The sequence below is a fragment of the Anarhichas minor genome, unplaced genomic scaffold, assembly GCF_050575085.1.
Source record: "Anarhichas minor isolate MPS153535 unplaced genomic scaffold, ASM5057508v1 ptg000004l, whole genome shotgun sequence".
NCBI lineage: Eukaryota > Metazoa > Chordata > Actinopteri > Perciformes > Anarhichadidae > Anarhichas > Anarhichas minor.
This window is the reverse complement of record NW_027466450.1, coordinates 11,570,547-11,588,720: the sequence shown is the minus strand read 5'-3', so window position 1 is coordinate 11,588,720 and position 18,174 is coordinate 11,570,547. Positions and strand designations below refer to the sequence as shown.

Sequence of the window (18,174 nt, the reverse complement as noted above, 5' to 3'; positions counted from 1 at the left end):
AGGAGCAGTCCAAATGTATGTAATATCTGCTGGAAAAAGATATGTCCGTGCACAAATAGATACAATAACCTAGTCATACTAGAAAAGTCTATAGGAGCAGAGACACAAATGAGAACATAAACCAATAAAAGGGAAGAAAGAAAAACATATTACTCACCCGGCGGTTTTAGCCTGAAATGGGATCACTGTCCCGTTCTGTCCTTTCTCTCCTTGGAGGTTTGCAGGTTAACACCACAGGTGGATGTCATCTTTGTAATAGGATATGTTCACTGAAACTTACACTGTTACTGATGTGTCTCAGAAAGCATGGTGACTCCAGTTGCTCAAGCTCCTATTCAAAATAATAAAAAAACACAAATAAATAAACAAACCCCACAGACTGTTGTGCCCTACAAACATGTAGTATGTTAGGTAGAGTATGTAACACTACTCCCAACATTGAGTTTTTTTTTTTTTTAAGCAGTCATCCTGAGAATAGTTTTTCCAAAGGCCTATCATATATTATTTCCCTTCTCAGTAAACCCAAATGTCAGGCATATTACTAAACAGCCAACTATAGCTGTCTCAGAACATTAGGCGTCACTAAATTATTTAGAAGTTGACCAAAACGTGGCTCGATTCCGTGTTGATGTATATACAATTAATTCAAGTGGAATTAAGTCCTACAGGTAAAATAGATAGTAAATGCTACTTTGATTAGACCTAAGGATGTGTTTTTACGGTAATGTAATTAACTTTGAATTGGAATTAAAGGTCATTATGTCATTCTTTAAGCACAAAAAGAAAGAAGTTTTTTTTTTTTTTCAAAATGTTTTGGAATTAACGCTATTTTCTTGTGTTGTACTATTTTCTTTTTCTTTTACTTTTTTTATCTCCTCACTTCCGGGGTTGGCGTGTGTGCGTCGCGGCACGTCATTACGTCACGCTCAGAAGCTATGGCGCTTCCTGATTGGACCGGAACGCTGGTCGCCACCGCATCCTTTTGCTGTTTCTTATATGTATGTGTTCGCTACAGACGCAAAGGACAAGTCGTGTGGAGAAAATTGTTGAGCACAATAATGGCCCGCACGGAGAAGCCGCTGTTCCGAATTGCGTGAGTATGACGTGACCTTCCTTGATAAAACAAGGCACCGCGGTGATCCTCATAAGCGCAGCGGAACAACATGTACCCATTCTTATTAAGGCCGAGACACCAAAACTGTATTCAAATATGTTGCGATTTTAAGTTGCTTTGCCAGTCGACAAACGTACTCATGTTACCCCTGACAATTTTGTCACAAAATGTCACTTTGTCCACGCTATAGTTGCATATGTTTCACTTGAGGAGGCGTGACATGGTGGTACCACGCACCGTGTTTCCTAGCTCTCTGATATGTTTCCTAGGTACACACTCTACACTAAGACCAGACTGGGCTACATGTACTACAAGAGACAAATGAGGAAAGCCAGAGAGCATTACCCTGCTGGACACTCCACAGCTCTGCCCGTGGAGATGAATGGTATGCAGCAGTCTGGACTTTTACTGTTTACTATGTTCACAGCGTGTTGTTCATATGTTTATATATATTTGTATATATTTGTATATACATTTTACTACCGATAATGCAAAGGTGCTTTCATGTCAAGACAAACTAGGAGCATTATGTGTACATTTTAATACTACATATCTGCTTCTATCATTCTGAATGGGAAAATAAGTGGAATATTGTCCTGAATACTTAATTTATATTTCTCTGTCTGCCCACAGGTATCAAAATACTTCCTATCCCGATACTGTCAGACAACTACAGCTATCTGGTAATCGACACAGCCTCCAGTGTTGCAGTTGTTATAGACCCTGCGGACCCTCAAACAGTTCAGGTGAACGCCTCTAGATATCGCCTGTCTATAAGCGGCTATCTGATCAATGCTACTATGCATATAAAGACATGTTCCTGTGCATTAACTGTAGCCGTCTTTGTTAGAAGAGGGGATAGCTTGACTTGCTGAACAACACATTCCCTCACTGACACGCCAGATATTCGCCAGATCTCACTGCAACAACATCAGGGCTAAAATAAATGGTTGCTTTGGCTCTATTTCAGTGACATTTTGTGGGTAAACCCCTCCTCTAAAGTGCTGTAAAAGATTCAATATCCATTTTACAGGTATCGTAAAATGACTCCTCAGATTTTTCCAGCATCGCTTTCAGTGCACTTCCTTTTTTGTTGCCTTACAATTATTTGTATTTTACTACAGCTATTGACTGTCAACAGTTGTGGTGAATGAACTTGTGTCTGCATTCTCAGCATCCTCCATTACGATCACAAAAGTAATATTACTAAAGACACACTGTGTCAATAGTCGGACATATTTTGCAGCTCGCTGGGCTTTTGAAATTGCTGCTGAAGTGTTGTTTGATAATGTGATTGAAGGTTGTGACAGATTTTGAATTTCTTTTTCAGGCAGTTCTTAAAGAAGAGGGAGTGACTTTAGAAGCAATACTCTGTACACACAAGCATTGGTAAGTTTTATAGATGTTCTACATGACGGAGCTTAATGTACCACATATGACAGATTATAAAAACTGTGTCAAGTGAGTAAAGGTAAACATGGTGTCGTCATGCACACAAATCCTGCTTTTCCCTATTTGAACACGTATTGGGGAACACCAACATCAATTTGAATACATTTGAAAGTTACATTTATACGTCAGATATTCTCTCCAGACTGGATCTTAAATCAAAGAGTACGTGGCTGACAAACGCCGAGTGTAGATTGAAGGCGAAAAAACAAACGCTCTTTGTGTTTCACCTACAGGGATCACAGTGGGGGAAACAAAGGGTTGAAAAGGATTCACAGCTCGTGCAGAGTGTATGGAAACGCAGCTGATAACATTCCTGGCCTCACGCAGTAAGTTCCTGCTTCACACAGAATTAGTCTGACTGTACTTCTGTCAGCACTAGTAGCAGCTGACTGCACGGTGCATTATCATATTATGATAAAGTGTTCTCTTATAGCACTTTTATTTCCCTGTTCCCAGCCCTCTGTCACACAAGGACTCGGTGACAGTTGGCCGTATGCACTTTAAGGCCCTCTTCACTCCCGGACACACAGTGGGCCACATGATCTACCTCCTGGATGGCCAGGTGGTGGATGCACCCTCCAGCCTCTTTTCTGGTGACCTGGTGTTCCTCTCAGGATGTGGTGAGTTACGACACAACGGGATCCTTAGAAATAAGCATAAAGAACTGACGACGTGCTTCACAGCGCTTTCGAAGTAAAACACAGAAGAGACATAAAACACCTCTGTGATGCTTTCTGTTCGATGTGAAGTCATGCTGCGCACAACATGGGCCACTGAAGGACTGTAAGGAGGCAATGAATTGGCAGTTTAAATAAGCGACATCTGCTCGATACAGTCGGTGAAAATAAATCCGTAACGTTTGGACGATAATGGAATTCCCCAACTGACGATATTGCTTTAAGAAAAACAATAAAACTAATGATTGTCCAACACAAAGCTGAAGAGAAAGACGCGATTAGAAAAATGCATTCATGGACCGGAGACACATACTGTATGCTGCAATACCCATAAGTGTCCACAACGTGGCCACAATGTAAAGGCAGTAAGCACTACTTTACACAAGAACATGCTGAGATCAATCAGCTGGTAGAAACTGCCCTTGCACAGTCTTAAGACCGTTTATATTGTGTTGCTTTTCCAAAAGCCCCAATGATTGAGGGTTGATTGCTCACCATGACATCAGTCAGTGGCAGACTTTTTGTTTTGGATCGTGAGTTTTAAGATTGAAGCGGAGATTTGTGGTGTTTCCATCTTTAGTCCCGACTTGTTTATCGCACAGCTTACAATCACATTCTCAGGCTCTCCTTTATGTTTGCTGCTTACACACACACACACACACACACACAGAGAGCACCTAGCCCCTCCACATGCACTCAAGAGCAGCATGTCCACTAAACAATAATGCGTGCCACTGTCATCTTAACTGAACACCGCTACAATGTGCAAATTGTACCTATTTCCAATAAGAAAGCATATGCCAATCAGAATGTAATGTAGTGTTTGTTGTAGATGTCCTTATAGCGTGTCTAACGTTGAATACTTCCCATGTTTGGTTGTGTTTTAATCTCATCGCTACTCCTTTTGTTATCGTTTTTACTAACTTCTTCCCTAGAGGCTGTAAGGAATTTAATTACAGGAAACATGCAGGTCTCTAAGACATCATTAAACGTACAGCATTATTTAAATTGTTATGAAATATGTCTTGAATATAGTCATTGGAGGTCTTGCTTTCTTCATTATACATTACCAATAACATTTGTGCTCTATGGTGCACTGCAGAGCAGAGTTAGTAGTACAGTAGCATGCAACCAGCTTTAATAAACACAGCCTAATGTCCCTTTAAAAATGAATTAGCTAATGTGCCTTATCTTTTACTCCCCATTTACAGTAGGGTTTAATAACCCACATGACCTGTGATGAATCAGAAATGAGATGCAACTCTTAGCAGTTCACCAATTTAAGTAATTTAAAATGTTCAGATTTACTTAAGTTAAGTCAAATGTGTTGTTGTTTTCAGGGAGGATGTTTGAAGGCAGTGCCACAACAATGCTGTCATCTCTGGACACCGTGGCCTCCCTGAGTGATGAAACTCTACTCTGGCCTGGTAGGAACTTCTTCTCAGTTGTCAGAGACTCCAACATGTGCGTCAGTGTTTGAGTGACGTAGATGTGGTGGTGGTGTGAATGTGTCGCTGTGGCTTGATTTCCGTGCTTTGACTTTGACTTCCACTCTCTCAGGTCACGAGTATGCGGAGGACAACCTACTGTTTGCGGCTGAAGTTGAGCCTCGTAATGCTGCCAGAGAAAACAAATCTCAGTGGGTGCTGCAGCAGCGGGGCCAGAAGCTGTGCACGGTGAGAATGATATACTGCCGTTGTTATGCCTCTGCAGCACGCCGTCCCAGAGAGGGTTCATGCAGTCCTGCACGTGGGAGGGAAAGGGTTTATCACCTGCCTACAGTATATGTGTTGTCGGTGCCGGAGCGCTCCTCCTCCAGGCTCTCAGTGGAGCCTCCTCTGTGATGCAGTCTGTAGCAGAGCAAAGGTTTACTGTGGAGTGAAGTGGCTATCCACAATTTAGATGTGTTTTTATCTGCCATATTATACAGCATGGCGCTGGAGGCAGTTTCACACGCTTGTAATGATAAGCCTTCTTTTTTTATTTTATTTTTTACAACATACCGTTTGCTTGTCAGCAGAAATAGCACAGGTGTTGCTGATAACATTAACGATGGCTTCAAGTGTCCCAGTAAGCTGTGATAGCCGGACAGTGAGCGAGCGTGCACAGTACCAGGACCCCGAAACTGAAGCAGCTTAGCGGAAGTCAGCCATCGTTAATTTTAGTGGTTGCCCCCGTGCTTTCCTCCACAGTGACACGCAACAACAAATTAGCAACTCTAGTGGTGCGTCTGGCTTGCTGTGATACTACCTCAGCCTCGGCACTGCTGCTTTTACTGGATATCCATTAGCTGCTATTTGTTTTGTGGCGGGGAAGGAGAGCTTCACGTTAAACAGAATGATCGCAGAGATCCTCGTTAACACTTGAACTCTTTGTTTGAGCCGCTTTGAACTTGTGTGATCCAGGGTTTCATCATCTGGATTGGCTATTTCTGTGGATTATGCTCAACTGTTATGTCAGCTGTTAGATGATGCTGCTACAGCGCCGCCTTGTGGAAAATGTGAGATTTGTTTGTAATACAAGCCCCGCCCACAGAAATGCAGCAAACACTGAAGGCCATCTAAACTGCATGAATCTGACAAAGAAACGTTTTACGACTTGGTTCAGAGATGTTTTGTGCCAAATTTGGTGACAATTGCTCCAAATGTGCAGGATAAGCAGTGAAAGAACAGATTAGAGCACAATTCTAAATGGCTACCAAGACACAACTGGTTGTGCCTTATATGGATATTATATGGATATCGTTAATTAAGTATATTGTAATATATTTCTGAGAGTAATGGTTCAGACGTTACAGTTGTTCTAGCACCGCCATCAGAACAAAGTGCACCAACTTCGACACTGCTGATCCTTGAGCAATGAATCGGCCAAGTGGAGAGTAAATCTGATGAACAGCTGATGTAAGCAAAGGACATACCCACAGACAGACAGGCAGAGATTATTTGCTTTATAGTTAGATTAAATGCATGAAATGGAAAGATAAAAGGTGATTTATTGTTCATGAGGGGGCAGAAATGCAAAGCCGCGCTGGTTTAAGTCGGCAGCGATCACTTGTCGCCCACAATTGTGTTCCTCAAATGAACGATTGTCGCGTGAATTAGTGTGGCTGCTTTAGAGAGACTGTGCACATAAACTTCGTGGAGGGCTGCTTGTTTTTTGACATGCTCTTTATTCTCAGAGTCCCTCCACTATCGGAGAGGAGAGGCAGTACAACCCTTTCCTGCGCAGCCACTCTGCGGAGCTCCATCTGGCCCTGGGCGTCCAGCAGTTCCAGGATGAAGACTGGACCCAGTTCAGAGCTCGGGTCCTGGAGGCGCTGCGTAAACGCAAAGACCGCTTCAACAGGAGATAGTATTGATAGTATTAATGAAATGACCAGCTTAATAATGGCCAACAGAGGAAGGAAGCTCACCGGTTCTGGAAAGTGGTACGTTGTAAAGTAACAATGAGCGGAGCTACGAGGTACTGAATGAAAGTGTGTTCAAGGAAACCAGTTTTGTCAATTCAAAAGGGCATTAAGTCATTTTTGACCTTTATCAACGTGTATCAGAGACCACTAGGAACGAAGTCACAACTTCATGTTTACATGATACTAATCAATACGCCTATTACTTCTACACATGTATAATGAGTTTATTTTGTGTTTATAGACAGAACTGAATCATTCCTACCGTATCATTCCGAGTAGCTTTTTCTTTTATTATCATTTTAAAGCAGATTTCTGGTTGTGGTGAGTGAGACAGAAGGACAGCAGGTCTGCACACTACACAGGTTACTGTAACATGTTAGGTACTCAATGCATTGCTTTAAAATAAAAGCAGACTCTGCAGTAAACAGTTTTAATAACCTTACATGAAAATCGTTGATAAGCTGGTTTCACATTTACAGTGTTGCTGAAGAGTGATTAAGTTCTCTGTGGAAGTTGTGATTTTTGGACTTGAGTATTTAATTGTGAATATTTTATTTTGTTGTAGTATTTTCAACAGTGATGGTACAAATCACAGACACTCGTTGCTGTCGGTACTCGCACAATGTACACTAGCCTGTCATGTGAACCTTTGCTGAATCTGGATTTGACAGGTAGCGCATTGTGATGTATGAAATAAGACTGAATTGCTGTTGAAGAGATGATTACTTGTGTTAGCCCGTAATAGAGATAATTAAACGTACAGGGTGATGTTGAATCAAGCAATCTGTCGGCAAACACTATGATTTGCAATCACTTTTGTTTCAAATGTGTAATATTTAAGAGTAAGATGGTGATGGAATGATCTTTAATTGTCTTTCTAATATGAGAATACAATGTGACAAAGACTGTGGTACTCAGAAGGAATGCTTTATAGCCAATTTGAAATCTTTGGAAAATTGTACATATATTTTATTTTAATATATTGAAGGATTTATTATACTGTCTGACGATACAATGGATGCAAATTATTTCAGTATAATGAACAATCTTCTTCCCACACACTTTATTATTTATGTTGTTGTTTTGTAATGGAGATGTGATGCCGCCTGTGTTTAGGTGGAGATGGGGCAGAATGCAAAGGAATACACCTTTAAACTTGTAAGGAGCTGAACACAGGTTGCTCCTGCAGTAGTGCGCGTATCAAAGCACCTCGTCCCCTGGTGATTGTTGACTAAAATGTTATTCTGTTTGTTTGATGCGGATTCCCATCTTATTTGCATATGTTTGAGTTATGAATACCACCACATGGGAGAGACTGTTTTACTTCAGGTTACGTTTTAATGAGGGGAAAATGAAAGTAAACTCCTTCATTAGAGCTGCGTATGTGTTATTTGTTGTCTTTATCAGTGTTCAAAACTGACAGCTGGGTTATTTTTCCCCACTGCTGTAACTTCCCTAAACTCAAACAAGAGAATAACCTACTTTATGCACATGCAGAAGATACTCTGGAAAAGAATAAAAGGTGAACTTGACTTTCTGTCGACAAAGCAGGGTAATAATGCAGAGCAACAAGCGGTAGGATTACAGACCAATGGGTCTTGGCTCCATCTCAGGCGCTAGAGTTTAAGTTTTCTGTATAAATATGAATCTATTTATTTCAATGATAATACTTTGAGTTTGTTCTTACCAACATTATAATGCCCTTTAAAAGTCTAAACCTGTGCTGCACTAAATACAGTCAGACGCTGACTTGCATTGGCTCACAATCTCTCAATACTTTCAGAAATGCATCATTAAAAACAACCAGAAACCGCTGCCCTGACTAACACAAACTCAATCTATCACGAAGCTATGTGCAATCAAAGTACAATTTACTATGTGTTCTAAGTCAACAGTAGTACTATTCCCACTTTATTTTGTTACTATTCCTCCATTTAGGTAGTTTTCACCAAAGACATTTTGATGTTGACAAGTAAAAGAACAGGTGTACATAATGAAATGAATGAAGGCTGAATCCCACCGAGCTGCTTTGTTTTGGAGTAATTGTTAATGTTAGTAACATCTGTGCTTCTCCAGCCATAACATATCAAAATGTCTGCTATGAAAAAGCTCTATTATGGAGGATTTATTTTGTAAATCAAACCTGATCATGACCAACAAGTCACTCCCTGACTCAACGCTTACATCCATCCTTGAATTCATTTACATTCATCTACACATCCCTGCACAGCTTTATACTTTAATAACACACATATTTCATTGTATTCCTATATATATTTGTTTGATGTTCAGGATTATAAAGACGAGGCTCTGACATGATATTTGGTTTATGGGGGACGATTAGAAAGCAGCAGATAATAACACTCATATTTAAGTGATATGCAGCAAAATATCAATGATTAGTCTAATAAGGAGACAGGATTATCATTAAAACTATCCAGGTGAATTTGTTAATTATTATAAAATAAAAAGCTGAATGAGATGCTGAATCTATATTGTTTTTACAAGTTAAATTAATACTTGCTTTCCCTCTTTTTTTGAGCAACAATCAGACAACAGTGTATACATGGTATAAATGGTTACTGTCTGTTGTGCACTTTCTACAATTCTACGAAAATGCCAAAGTTAAAAAAAACATGTTTTGCTTGCTAAAGTAAAACATGGTCTTGTTTAATTTGCTATCGATTCTTAATGTACAAATCATTCCAAGTGCATTGTAAGTGTAATTGTATGTGAAATAACCAGACAGATTAAGCAGTTCTATTCTATAATGCTTTTTTTTTTATCTAAGATTACAACAAAACATAAAGCAATCCCTTGTGTTACTGGAATGACCACTTATACATTTGAGTTATCACGTGTCACGTGATGCGTTTGTCCTATCCATACAGTGTTAGCACATACAATAATTTGACTTGGTGATTGGTGTGTATAACAACCCTGTACAAACGTATGAAGACGTACCTCCACTCCGTTTCATTAACGGACTCCGCTCCGTGTTTTTATTCTCACCCCGTAAACGTCACAAATCAGGAAGTGGATTCGGAAATACAACACACACACCGAGCTGCAGGTAGTCTCCAGGCTGGACTTGTCTCTCACAAATCACAGCGTTTCTGTCAAGATGTTGAAGGCGGTTATTCTTATCGGAGGTCCCCAGAAAGGTGAGAATACATCTCATCCTCGTCTTGTTGTCAGAGTCGGCTGTACATTGCTTAAAGCGAAGCTAGGTGGCTAATGCTAACAACACCCGGCTGAGCTTGTTTATATCACTGACGTGGCATAATGAGGGGATACACACAAATAAAACAAGAACATTTAAGACTATAACCGTATATTTGTAGGACTGCAACACTTATTGTTAACACTATTGTCTCATTTAACTAAAGTCCCTTTATCCCTCGTATCAAGTGAACGTACTCTTATTTATAAAAGGAGCTGTTTAAAGATTGTTGTGCATTTACTGTAGAAATAAGTTAAGTTAGGACACACATTTCATTCCGTACAGTTCATGAATAAATAGCTTTGTTAAACATCTGCTTGTCTATAAAGATGGACATTTCAAATACCACATTTTCTTTTTATACATAAGAGAGGACATTACGTCACTTCTGATGTACTTGGGGGTTCTTTACAGTCTTTGGGGCTCACTAGAAGTACAAATCTGATTTGCAAGTAACCACCAGCATTGCTTTGCAGGGACACGGTTCAGGCCGCTGTCCTTTGAAGTGCCCAAACCCTTGTTCCCGGTGGCAGGTGTGCCCATGCTGCAGCATCACATTGAAGCATGTGCCAAGGTGAGAGTCACTGCAATGCAAAAGTCATTGTTATCAGTGTTCAATTTGAAGTAAACCAAATATAAATTACATTTAAGTTTAGTGCATCGTCCCTTGCTTTGTGATTCAGATGACTGCCCTTAATGAAATCAGTCCAATAATGCACATCTTTTGTGTTACAAGGTACCGAATATGAAGGAGATTTTGCTCATCGGCTTCTATCAGCCAAATGAAGAACTGACCAGATTCCTGGTTAATGCTCAGCAGGAGTTCAAGATTTCCATCAGGTAAACATCAGAGTCACTTAACAAGTACAGGCTTACTAGTGACTTGTATACAGATCATTTATAGCATATATGCTTCTCATATAAGGGGGGCGGTTCAGGAAAGAATAGACACCACTTGTACAGAAGTATACATTCGTCCATGTATTCTTCTTTTTAAGTGAATGTTTAAAGTGGTGCTACTTTTCCTGCACTGCCACTGCTGAATGACTGCAAGTCTGCGGTTCTCCCTGACTCTCCACCCGCAGGTATTTGCAGGAGTATGCAGCCCTGGGCACCGGAGGGGGAATCTATCACTTCAGAGATCAGATTGTCTCCGGCAGTCCGGAGGCTTTCTTTGTCCTGAATGCTGATGTTTGCTCAGCGTTTCCGCTCGCAGAGATGCTCAGCTTCCAGAAGGAACACGGAGAACCCGACAGCCTTGTGATTCTCGGGACGACGGTGAGATTTCATGATTGACAGTTCTGACTTTCTTTAAAAAGTAAAACTCCAAAAAAAGTTTTTCTTTCTGTTATTTATTTAGCTTTTTGGCAGGCTGAATATAATGAAAGCTCAGTTCTGATGTGTCCTGATCTATACCGCCGTTCTTCTCTTATCAGGCAAACAGAAAGCAATCCATGAACTACGGCTGTATTGTGGAAAACGAGCAAACACATGAGGTATTTAACGCTTCCTGTTGTATTTCCCTGAATTGTCACTAATTACTATTTCACCTTGAAATAACAACTCCTCCTCTTCTTTTTATTCAGGTCATGCATTATGTGGAAAAGCCGAGCACGTTTGTGAGCGATATAATAAACTGCGGCATATACCTCTTTAAGCCCGACATCTTCCAGCATATCGGCGCCGTCTTTCAGAAGAACCAGCAGGACATGTTGTTGTGAGTTGAATCTCTGTGTGTGTGTGTGTGTGTGTGTGGGGCTGCATGTGAATTCCATTTATTCCATTTCTTTGGCTCTCTTCATTTGTCCTTTTTTTCCTTCCCTTCTCCTCCCTGCCATGATTTCTGTTTGCTCACACAATCATCAGATATCCATACGACGGGTAAGTCGGTGCATTTAGGCGGCACGGTGTAGTTGTAGAGCACTTGGTGGATGGTGTGAGCTGTAGAAAGACGACCCGTGAGAAGGTTTGAGATTGCACAGGCTGCTTTGTGAATGTTGCCCTTTTTCTGTGCACTGTATTTGCCAAGTGATGCACCTCCCGTTGTGCCAGCAGCTTGTTTTAATTAATGAATAAATTAATTAATTGTGCCTTTTGGCAAATTTTGTCCTTGAAACAGGCACTACAAGGTCTTTGCCTGTCAGCGATTTGACTTTGTATTGAAGCCTCTCTCACATCTGTTTTGTAAATATAAAGCCTCAGTGGTTAGCTTAGCACAAGGATGGGGAAATAGCTAGCTTGCCTCTGTCCAAATGGTAACAAAATCCACCTACCAGGACCTTTTATAGAACACTAATTGACCCCACACCGCAGTGTAAGAACGGTGATTTTAATCCCGACAGTTTTTGTTTGGATCAAACCACTTCACAGGTGCTCGTAGGTGGATTTAGTTACTTTTGGACAGAGCCAGGCAAGCTGTGTCCAGTCTTTGTGCTACAATAAGCCAACTGTAGCTTCATATTTAATGGACAGTTATGAGTGAGTTATCAATCTACTCATCGAACTATGCCAGAAAATGAATACAATTTTCCCAAAATGTCTGAAGTCCTCGAGTAAAGACAGAATTCACTTGAATTTAGAACCATATCTTTAGGTGAAAAACACCCGTAGTCTGGTATTAGGTTTGATTTGTGGTGTTGTCTCTGTAGGGTAGCTAGCTAGCAAAGACTCATTTGAAAGCTTGCATTTGGTGAAACTTTCTGTTACACAGTTGCATGTTTTGTTGTGAATCTTTGCTTTATTAGTTAGTTGCTACACTCCCAACATTAGAGAGAGCTTCCTGTGTGATCACAGCCTGGTTATGCATGCAGACAGACGGCACCCTGGTCACTCACAGACACCATAGTTACAAATGGGATCAATAAATGGATTGTTATTTTATCACATTTTTTAAGATTTGCCACATTTTTTTATTTTATTTCTTTACTTTGTTTTGAAATGTTCACTGTGGTGTAGTAGATCTACCATTGGGCACCACGAGGACACCTGAAATATATGACAAAAGGTCAAACCCCACTGTGCATAATCCACCTGCTCACATCAATAGCCCTTAAACCAAGCTGGGCCCTGAATCAGCAAAATGATTGAACACATCAGAGATACTTGATAGAGATGAGATGGGTTCTGCTGCAACGTCTCGAGGGGAGCGCTTTGCCTCTAACCACATCTCCTCCTTTTTGGTAAAACTTCCATGCAATCCTTTAAAATATTCTTTTCATCAATATTTAACACGCCGTTTCATCTTGGGACTCTCACAATACACGATGCCAGAGACCCTGATTAATATGGAACACACAGACTCCTCTACTTATGTTTTGGATCACTACTAGGTAATCAGCTTTGGTTTCAACCCGGCACTGACACCATCAAAGTTAGCATCATTAATGCATTTTAACTCACTCCTCTGATTTAATTCTAGGGGCTGGATTGCAGGGCAATAAATTCATGTTTTTCCTTTGGCTTTAAAGAAAACTTTAGAGTTTATGGGGCCACTGGGTGTGTCGGACAGAAATCTCAAAGACTATTTGAGTACAAGTGGGGTAAAGAGAGAGCGAACACAATGTTTGGTACAAGAAAATGATGGTACAACACATTCTGTTTATTTAAATTGTTCATTTGGTAGTCGGGGAGAACGGTGAAGTTGGTCACAAAAGACATAAATGGGTTGTTGTTTGGGAACCCTTGCCTGCAGTGGCTCATCGTCTGCTTAGTATTTAGGTTATCATTTGGTACATCAACTTGATTTATTTTTCATAAATATGTAGTGAGAAAATATAGATTTAATCACAACCCTACCCCAATAGTGGCTGGGTTTAGCACGATGTAGTGAACAGAATGAATGTTCTCAGTTTATATTTATAACCCAACTTTGTCTTGGCTTTCATTCTAACCCCTAACTTTGTGCACAAGATTGCATGTTTTTTTTTTTTTTTTAATAAACGAGGCCCCTGGCCCCGGTTTGTTGCTCCGTGCCATAAACTGACTGTCTGTCTCCTGCAGAGAGGAGCCAACCAACGGCTGGCACCGAGCAGAGGCCATCAGGCTGGAGCAGGACATTTTCACTGCCCTCGCCGCACAGGGCAAACTCTACGTGTATAAAACCCTGAGCTTCTGGAGCCAGATCAAATCTGCAGGGTGAGTGCACATGTCGTAAATACGGTCACTTTGAACAGGACACACGTTTGCCTTTGTGTCAACCTTGTAGCCTGTACAAAGGTTGGAGGAGGAGAGAGACATTGAACATGCATATAGGCCATTACCATTACCATTTAAAACATTATGCTTGAACACCAAAACCTTACAATACTGCTCTAACCCAAAAGAGACTGTGTGATAATGATAGCATAGATATCGGTGCTTTCAAAAAAGAAAATGCAATTTTGTTTTGTGTCATATTTTCCTAGATCTGCAATTTATGCCAGTCGGTTGTACCTCAACCAGTATCACACAACTCATCCTGAAAGACTGGCCTCGAACAAGGAGGGAGGCCCCAGAATAAGTGGTAAGATTTATTCAACTTCTCTAGCTTTGTTCCTTTTTAATATTAGAGACAAATCTATTCATATTGTATCTCCTCTCCCTAGGTAATGTCTACATTCATCCTACAGCCAACATTGACCCCACTGCTACGGTAAGCATCCTTCCCCTATTGTGTTGAGCTTTACACCATGAATCCATAGAAATGAACAGGTGTACTCTATATTACTTTTCTGCTTCCTGTATTGCTCCAGTTGGGTCCCAATGTCTCCATTGGCACTGGAGTGACTATCGGTGCCGGGGTCAGAGTTCGAGAATCCGTCATCCTTCATGGTGCAACTCTACAGGTGAGCCCCCCGTGAAACAGGACCAGCCAGGGCTTGTTGCAACACAGAAATGATTAAAAAAAAAAAAACATTTTCAACCTATTATTCAAGGTTTTGTTAAATACAAGCAGCCATTGCTGTAAACATCAAGTCTCTCTCACAGAGTAACCTTCAAGTTTGGAATTAAACTGGAGCTGAAACTGAGTGAGCTGAAATGCAAATGTTTCTGCCCATTCAGTGCCGGTGACATCCTAACATTTTATTAGAAACATTATCCACACTTCAACAGTGACAGTGTCTAGAATTTATCTTTAAGCTCTTCTGTCACACCAGAAATATGATCTGCCTGTGCCTCTCACAAAGATGTCATTTTTAACGATTTGGGGCATAATTTAATCCCATGTCTCCAGTGATCACTGGGTGCCTCTAAAAGAGAAGTTAGACTGTGGGTGACTTATTGGCTTTCATTGCATACTGCCTACAAGGACAATTCGTTAGTTGAACTCTACAGTACTTCAAAATAAACTACTACTTGTACTTTGATTAAGTTTTTCCACTTGTAGGAATAGTATCTAGCACTGTGATGAACACAGGTGGGATCTAAATGCAGGACAGGGTGGTGGTGGTGAGAAGAGAGTTTTATTGTACCAGAGGATCAGGATGAAAGGCTGATGAATGAGAATGGGAATCCGGTGCCAGCGGGGAGGGATATAAATGATAGAGACTGGGACCGGCGTGACCGGGGAATGAGGCAGAAGTGTGGCAAGCAGGGTTAGCCTGAAAGCTAGTAGATCTTTTGCAGGCTGGGAGGGAGACGGGCTGGCGGGTGATGATACTGAGACGTATGAGAAACAAGGTTAGTGATGCGGAACACGAAGAAGTAAAATCGCTGGGAATATAAATCTAGAGTCGGCCTTCAAGTGCAGCTACCGCTGAGTTTGAAACAACAACCTGGCGAGGAATAGTTGAAGAAACCGGGGAGATGTGCTGCAGGCTGATGAGAGGCAGGTTAGCTGACGTGGAGAGACGATGAGCTGATACGACTGTTCCACACCTGAAATGCCTCATTACAGTTCTCAGCTGATGAATGAATGGCTTTGAAACACTTTTAATCGGTGATGTTGTTTTTCCTGTTAGGATCACTGCTGTGTTTTGAACAGCATTGTGGGATGGGACAGCACTATTGGAAAGTGGGCAAGAGTAGAAGGAACCCCAAGTGACCCGAACCCCAATGATCCCTTCGCAAAGATTGACAGCGAGACCCTCTTCAGAGAAGGAAAGCTCACACCCTCCATCACTATCCTCGGTAAGCGCGCTCTGACCTTAAATGAGACTTGCATTCCCTCAGAAGCATTTTTATATATTCATCATAATTGTACTTTTCTCATTGCACTTTTTAAAGGTTTTTTTCTAGCAGTTGTCTAAAGCGTGTATTTGCACTGCCCTTCCCAGATGTCCTCTGTCCAGACAGTAGATACAATACTAGAGGATCTTTGTCTATTATTGTTTAATAATATTAGATTTAATTAAAGGATGCTCTTCTTAGCCCACACAGCTATTTCCACTGTGGCTAAAACTAAAAGGTACCTTTTTGGGGTATCTTTGTCTTCATTCCAAACATGCATCACATCCTCCGGTTACAACTGAAATGCAATGTCTGATGTGCTCTGTACTGCACACACTAAGTACAGCCTTGCCTTTTCTCCCCAGGTTGTAACGTGACCATCCCCTCAGAGGTGATAATACTCAACTCCATCGTCCTCCCGCACAAAGACCTCAACCGTAGCTTCAAAAACCAAATTATTCTCTAGTTAATCTTCCTCACTCGGCTGTCCACTTACTGTCACCGATGAAGGATGCCGCCGGACACGCGCCGGCACTGCCTCTGAGTTACTGTATATAAGATGTCAAAAATGAAGCTACGGCGCATTCATTAAATAGTTTTTGAAAGATAGATTTTTATATATTTGTCCTCTAGCCCGTATGCATCATTGGGTGTCGGCAACATTAGCGAGAGGCTAATCACGCATGTTGATTCACCTTCAAAGCGCTGTCATGCCAGAGGTTAATATTGGGTTTTTTATTAACTTTACCGAACTGTAAAATGACTGCAGACACTAGTGTAATATATTTGGTTGGATGTAAAAAAAAAAAAAAAAAAAAAAAGGAAAAGTTTATGGACAACCGCTCTCTGTTTTCTCAAGGGCATCCTTGACGAACTTGTTACTTCAGCGTGAGAAGAGGAATTATTAGAAAATAAAAATCCCCGTCTACTGGCTCTAGAGGTGATTATTTGTGTGGAGCTCTGATTAAAAATGTTTAGCATCTTCATTGTTGGTCTCAAAAATTGACTACCACCAACATAAATCAGCGGGCTTGAGATTTACATTGCAATCAAGTGCTGTTGCCTTTTTTAAGATGTGAACTTAGCGGGGGGGCTTGAGACTCTGCCATATAAACAGCAACAGCAGATACTTAAATTGTGCATCCGCAATCACTGGGAGGAACTGTTCCGATTTATGGATACAGCACATTAACATTTACTTATTAAGCCCTCGAGCACTCATGATCACTTCAGCACTTTTGTTCCAATTATTGCAAAGAGGGTGTCTATTAAGGAGCGATGTAAATTGCGATACAGGAACTGCAGCATAATATATTTTAATCAAGTCTCTTAAAAAAAAACAAAAAAAAAACTAGCCTCCAGTGAATGGGGTAAAAGAAACAAGTTGATGTACATTTTTTTTCATATATTGTTTATTTCAGGTTTTATATGTAGGTGCCTGTGCTTCCTGTTGGTGATTCAGATGCCTTACTTTCATCCTCTTGGTAGGATGATCATAAATTGGGCTAAAACCCCCGCGCTCTTTACATGGAAGGCAATCCTAAAATTCATTAGTTGAGATAGGCTTCCCACTGCTCTGCTCCTTTAGTTTTTGTGATAGCTTTTCCTGTTTTCATTGATTTCTTGATTATTAGTCTTTTCACTGGGACATGATGCACAGTGGTGCCTCGACGAGCTGAAATAAGAGATCTGACGGATAAGTAAAGTAAAATGTTGCTCATTAAAAACAATAGTACATGTGACACCTGTCTTATAGTGAGTATAAAGACACATTTACAACAGTCTTTGTAATTTGAAGTCACCAGCTGAGGAGAAATGAAAATGCAATACCTGTCTATATAGTGTTTATTACAATAAACAGTGTTGTAATATGATGTTTGGTGAATTTTTCCTTTTCAAAACTACCTTCCTTTTCAGTTTTTTAAGAAAGGCATGAGTCCAGCACGGCAAAGAATAGCTTCAAACCAGAGTAGACCACATAATAAAAGTTCAAAGCCCCATTTGTGCTGTATTTATCTGTATTTATTTTTTTCTTCTACACTTTATTTTTGTGTAAACTGGCAGTGTGTGGCAGGACACACAATCAACTCAGTAAAATGCTGCTGAGACGTAGTTCAAAGAAAATTCATAAACCGATGCAAATTGTAGGACC

At 40.7% G+C, this 18,174-nt stretch overlaps 2 protein-coding genes across 3 annotated transcripts; both read left to right on the top strand.

The window, feature by feature from the left end:
• Positions 1 to 799: 799 nt before the first annotated feature.
• Positions 800 to 8,027, top strand: pnkd (PNKD metallo-beta-lactamase domain containing). Its single transcript, XM_076109336.1, has 9 exons — positions 800 to 1,093; positions 1,384 to 1,499; positions 1,748 to 1,860; positions 2,445 to 2,503; positions 2,800 to 2,892; positions 3,023 to 3,186; positions 4,584 to 4,670; positions 4,804 to 4,919; positions 6,422 to 8,027. Exons 1-9 carry the CDS (start codon positions 936 to 938, stop codon positions 6,593 to 6,595), a joined length of 1,080 nt encoding a protein of 359 aa, XP_075965451.1. The 5' UTR covers positions 800 to 935; the 3' UTR covers positions 6,596 to 8,027.
• Positions 8,028 to 9,265: 1,238 nt separating this feature from the next.
• On the top strand, positions 9,266 to 17,896 carry gmppaa (GDP-mannose pyrophosphorylase Aa). 2 transcript variants are annotated; one of them, XM_076109315.1, is made up of 13 exons: positions 9,266 to 9,816; positions 10,352 to 10,449; positions 10,612 to 10,715; positions 10,961 to 11,153; positions 11,312 to 11,371; positions 11,462 to 11,592; positions 11,742 to 11,756; positions 13,875 to 14,009; positions 14,279 to 14,376; positions 14,459 to 14,505; positions 14,606 to 14,698; positions 15,815 to 15,983; positions 16,388 to 17,896. In XM_076109315.1, exons 1-13 carry the CDS (start codon positions 9,777 to 9,779, stop codon positions 16,486 to 16,488), a joined length of 1,284 nt encoding a protein of 427 aa, XP_075965430.1. In that variant the 5' UTR covers positions 9,266 to 9,776; the 3' UTR covers positions 16,489 to 17,896. The 2 variants fall into 2 exon arrangements, with proteins under 2 accessions (XP_075965430.1, XP_075965440.1); XM_076109325.1 differs by lacking the exon at positions 11,742 to 11,756 and having other exon boundaries at positions 9,421 to 9,816.
• Positions 17,897 to 18,174: the final 278 nt, after the last annotated feature.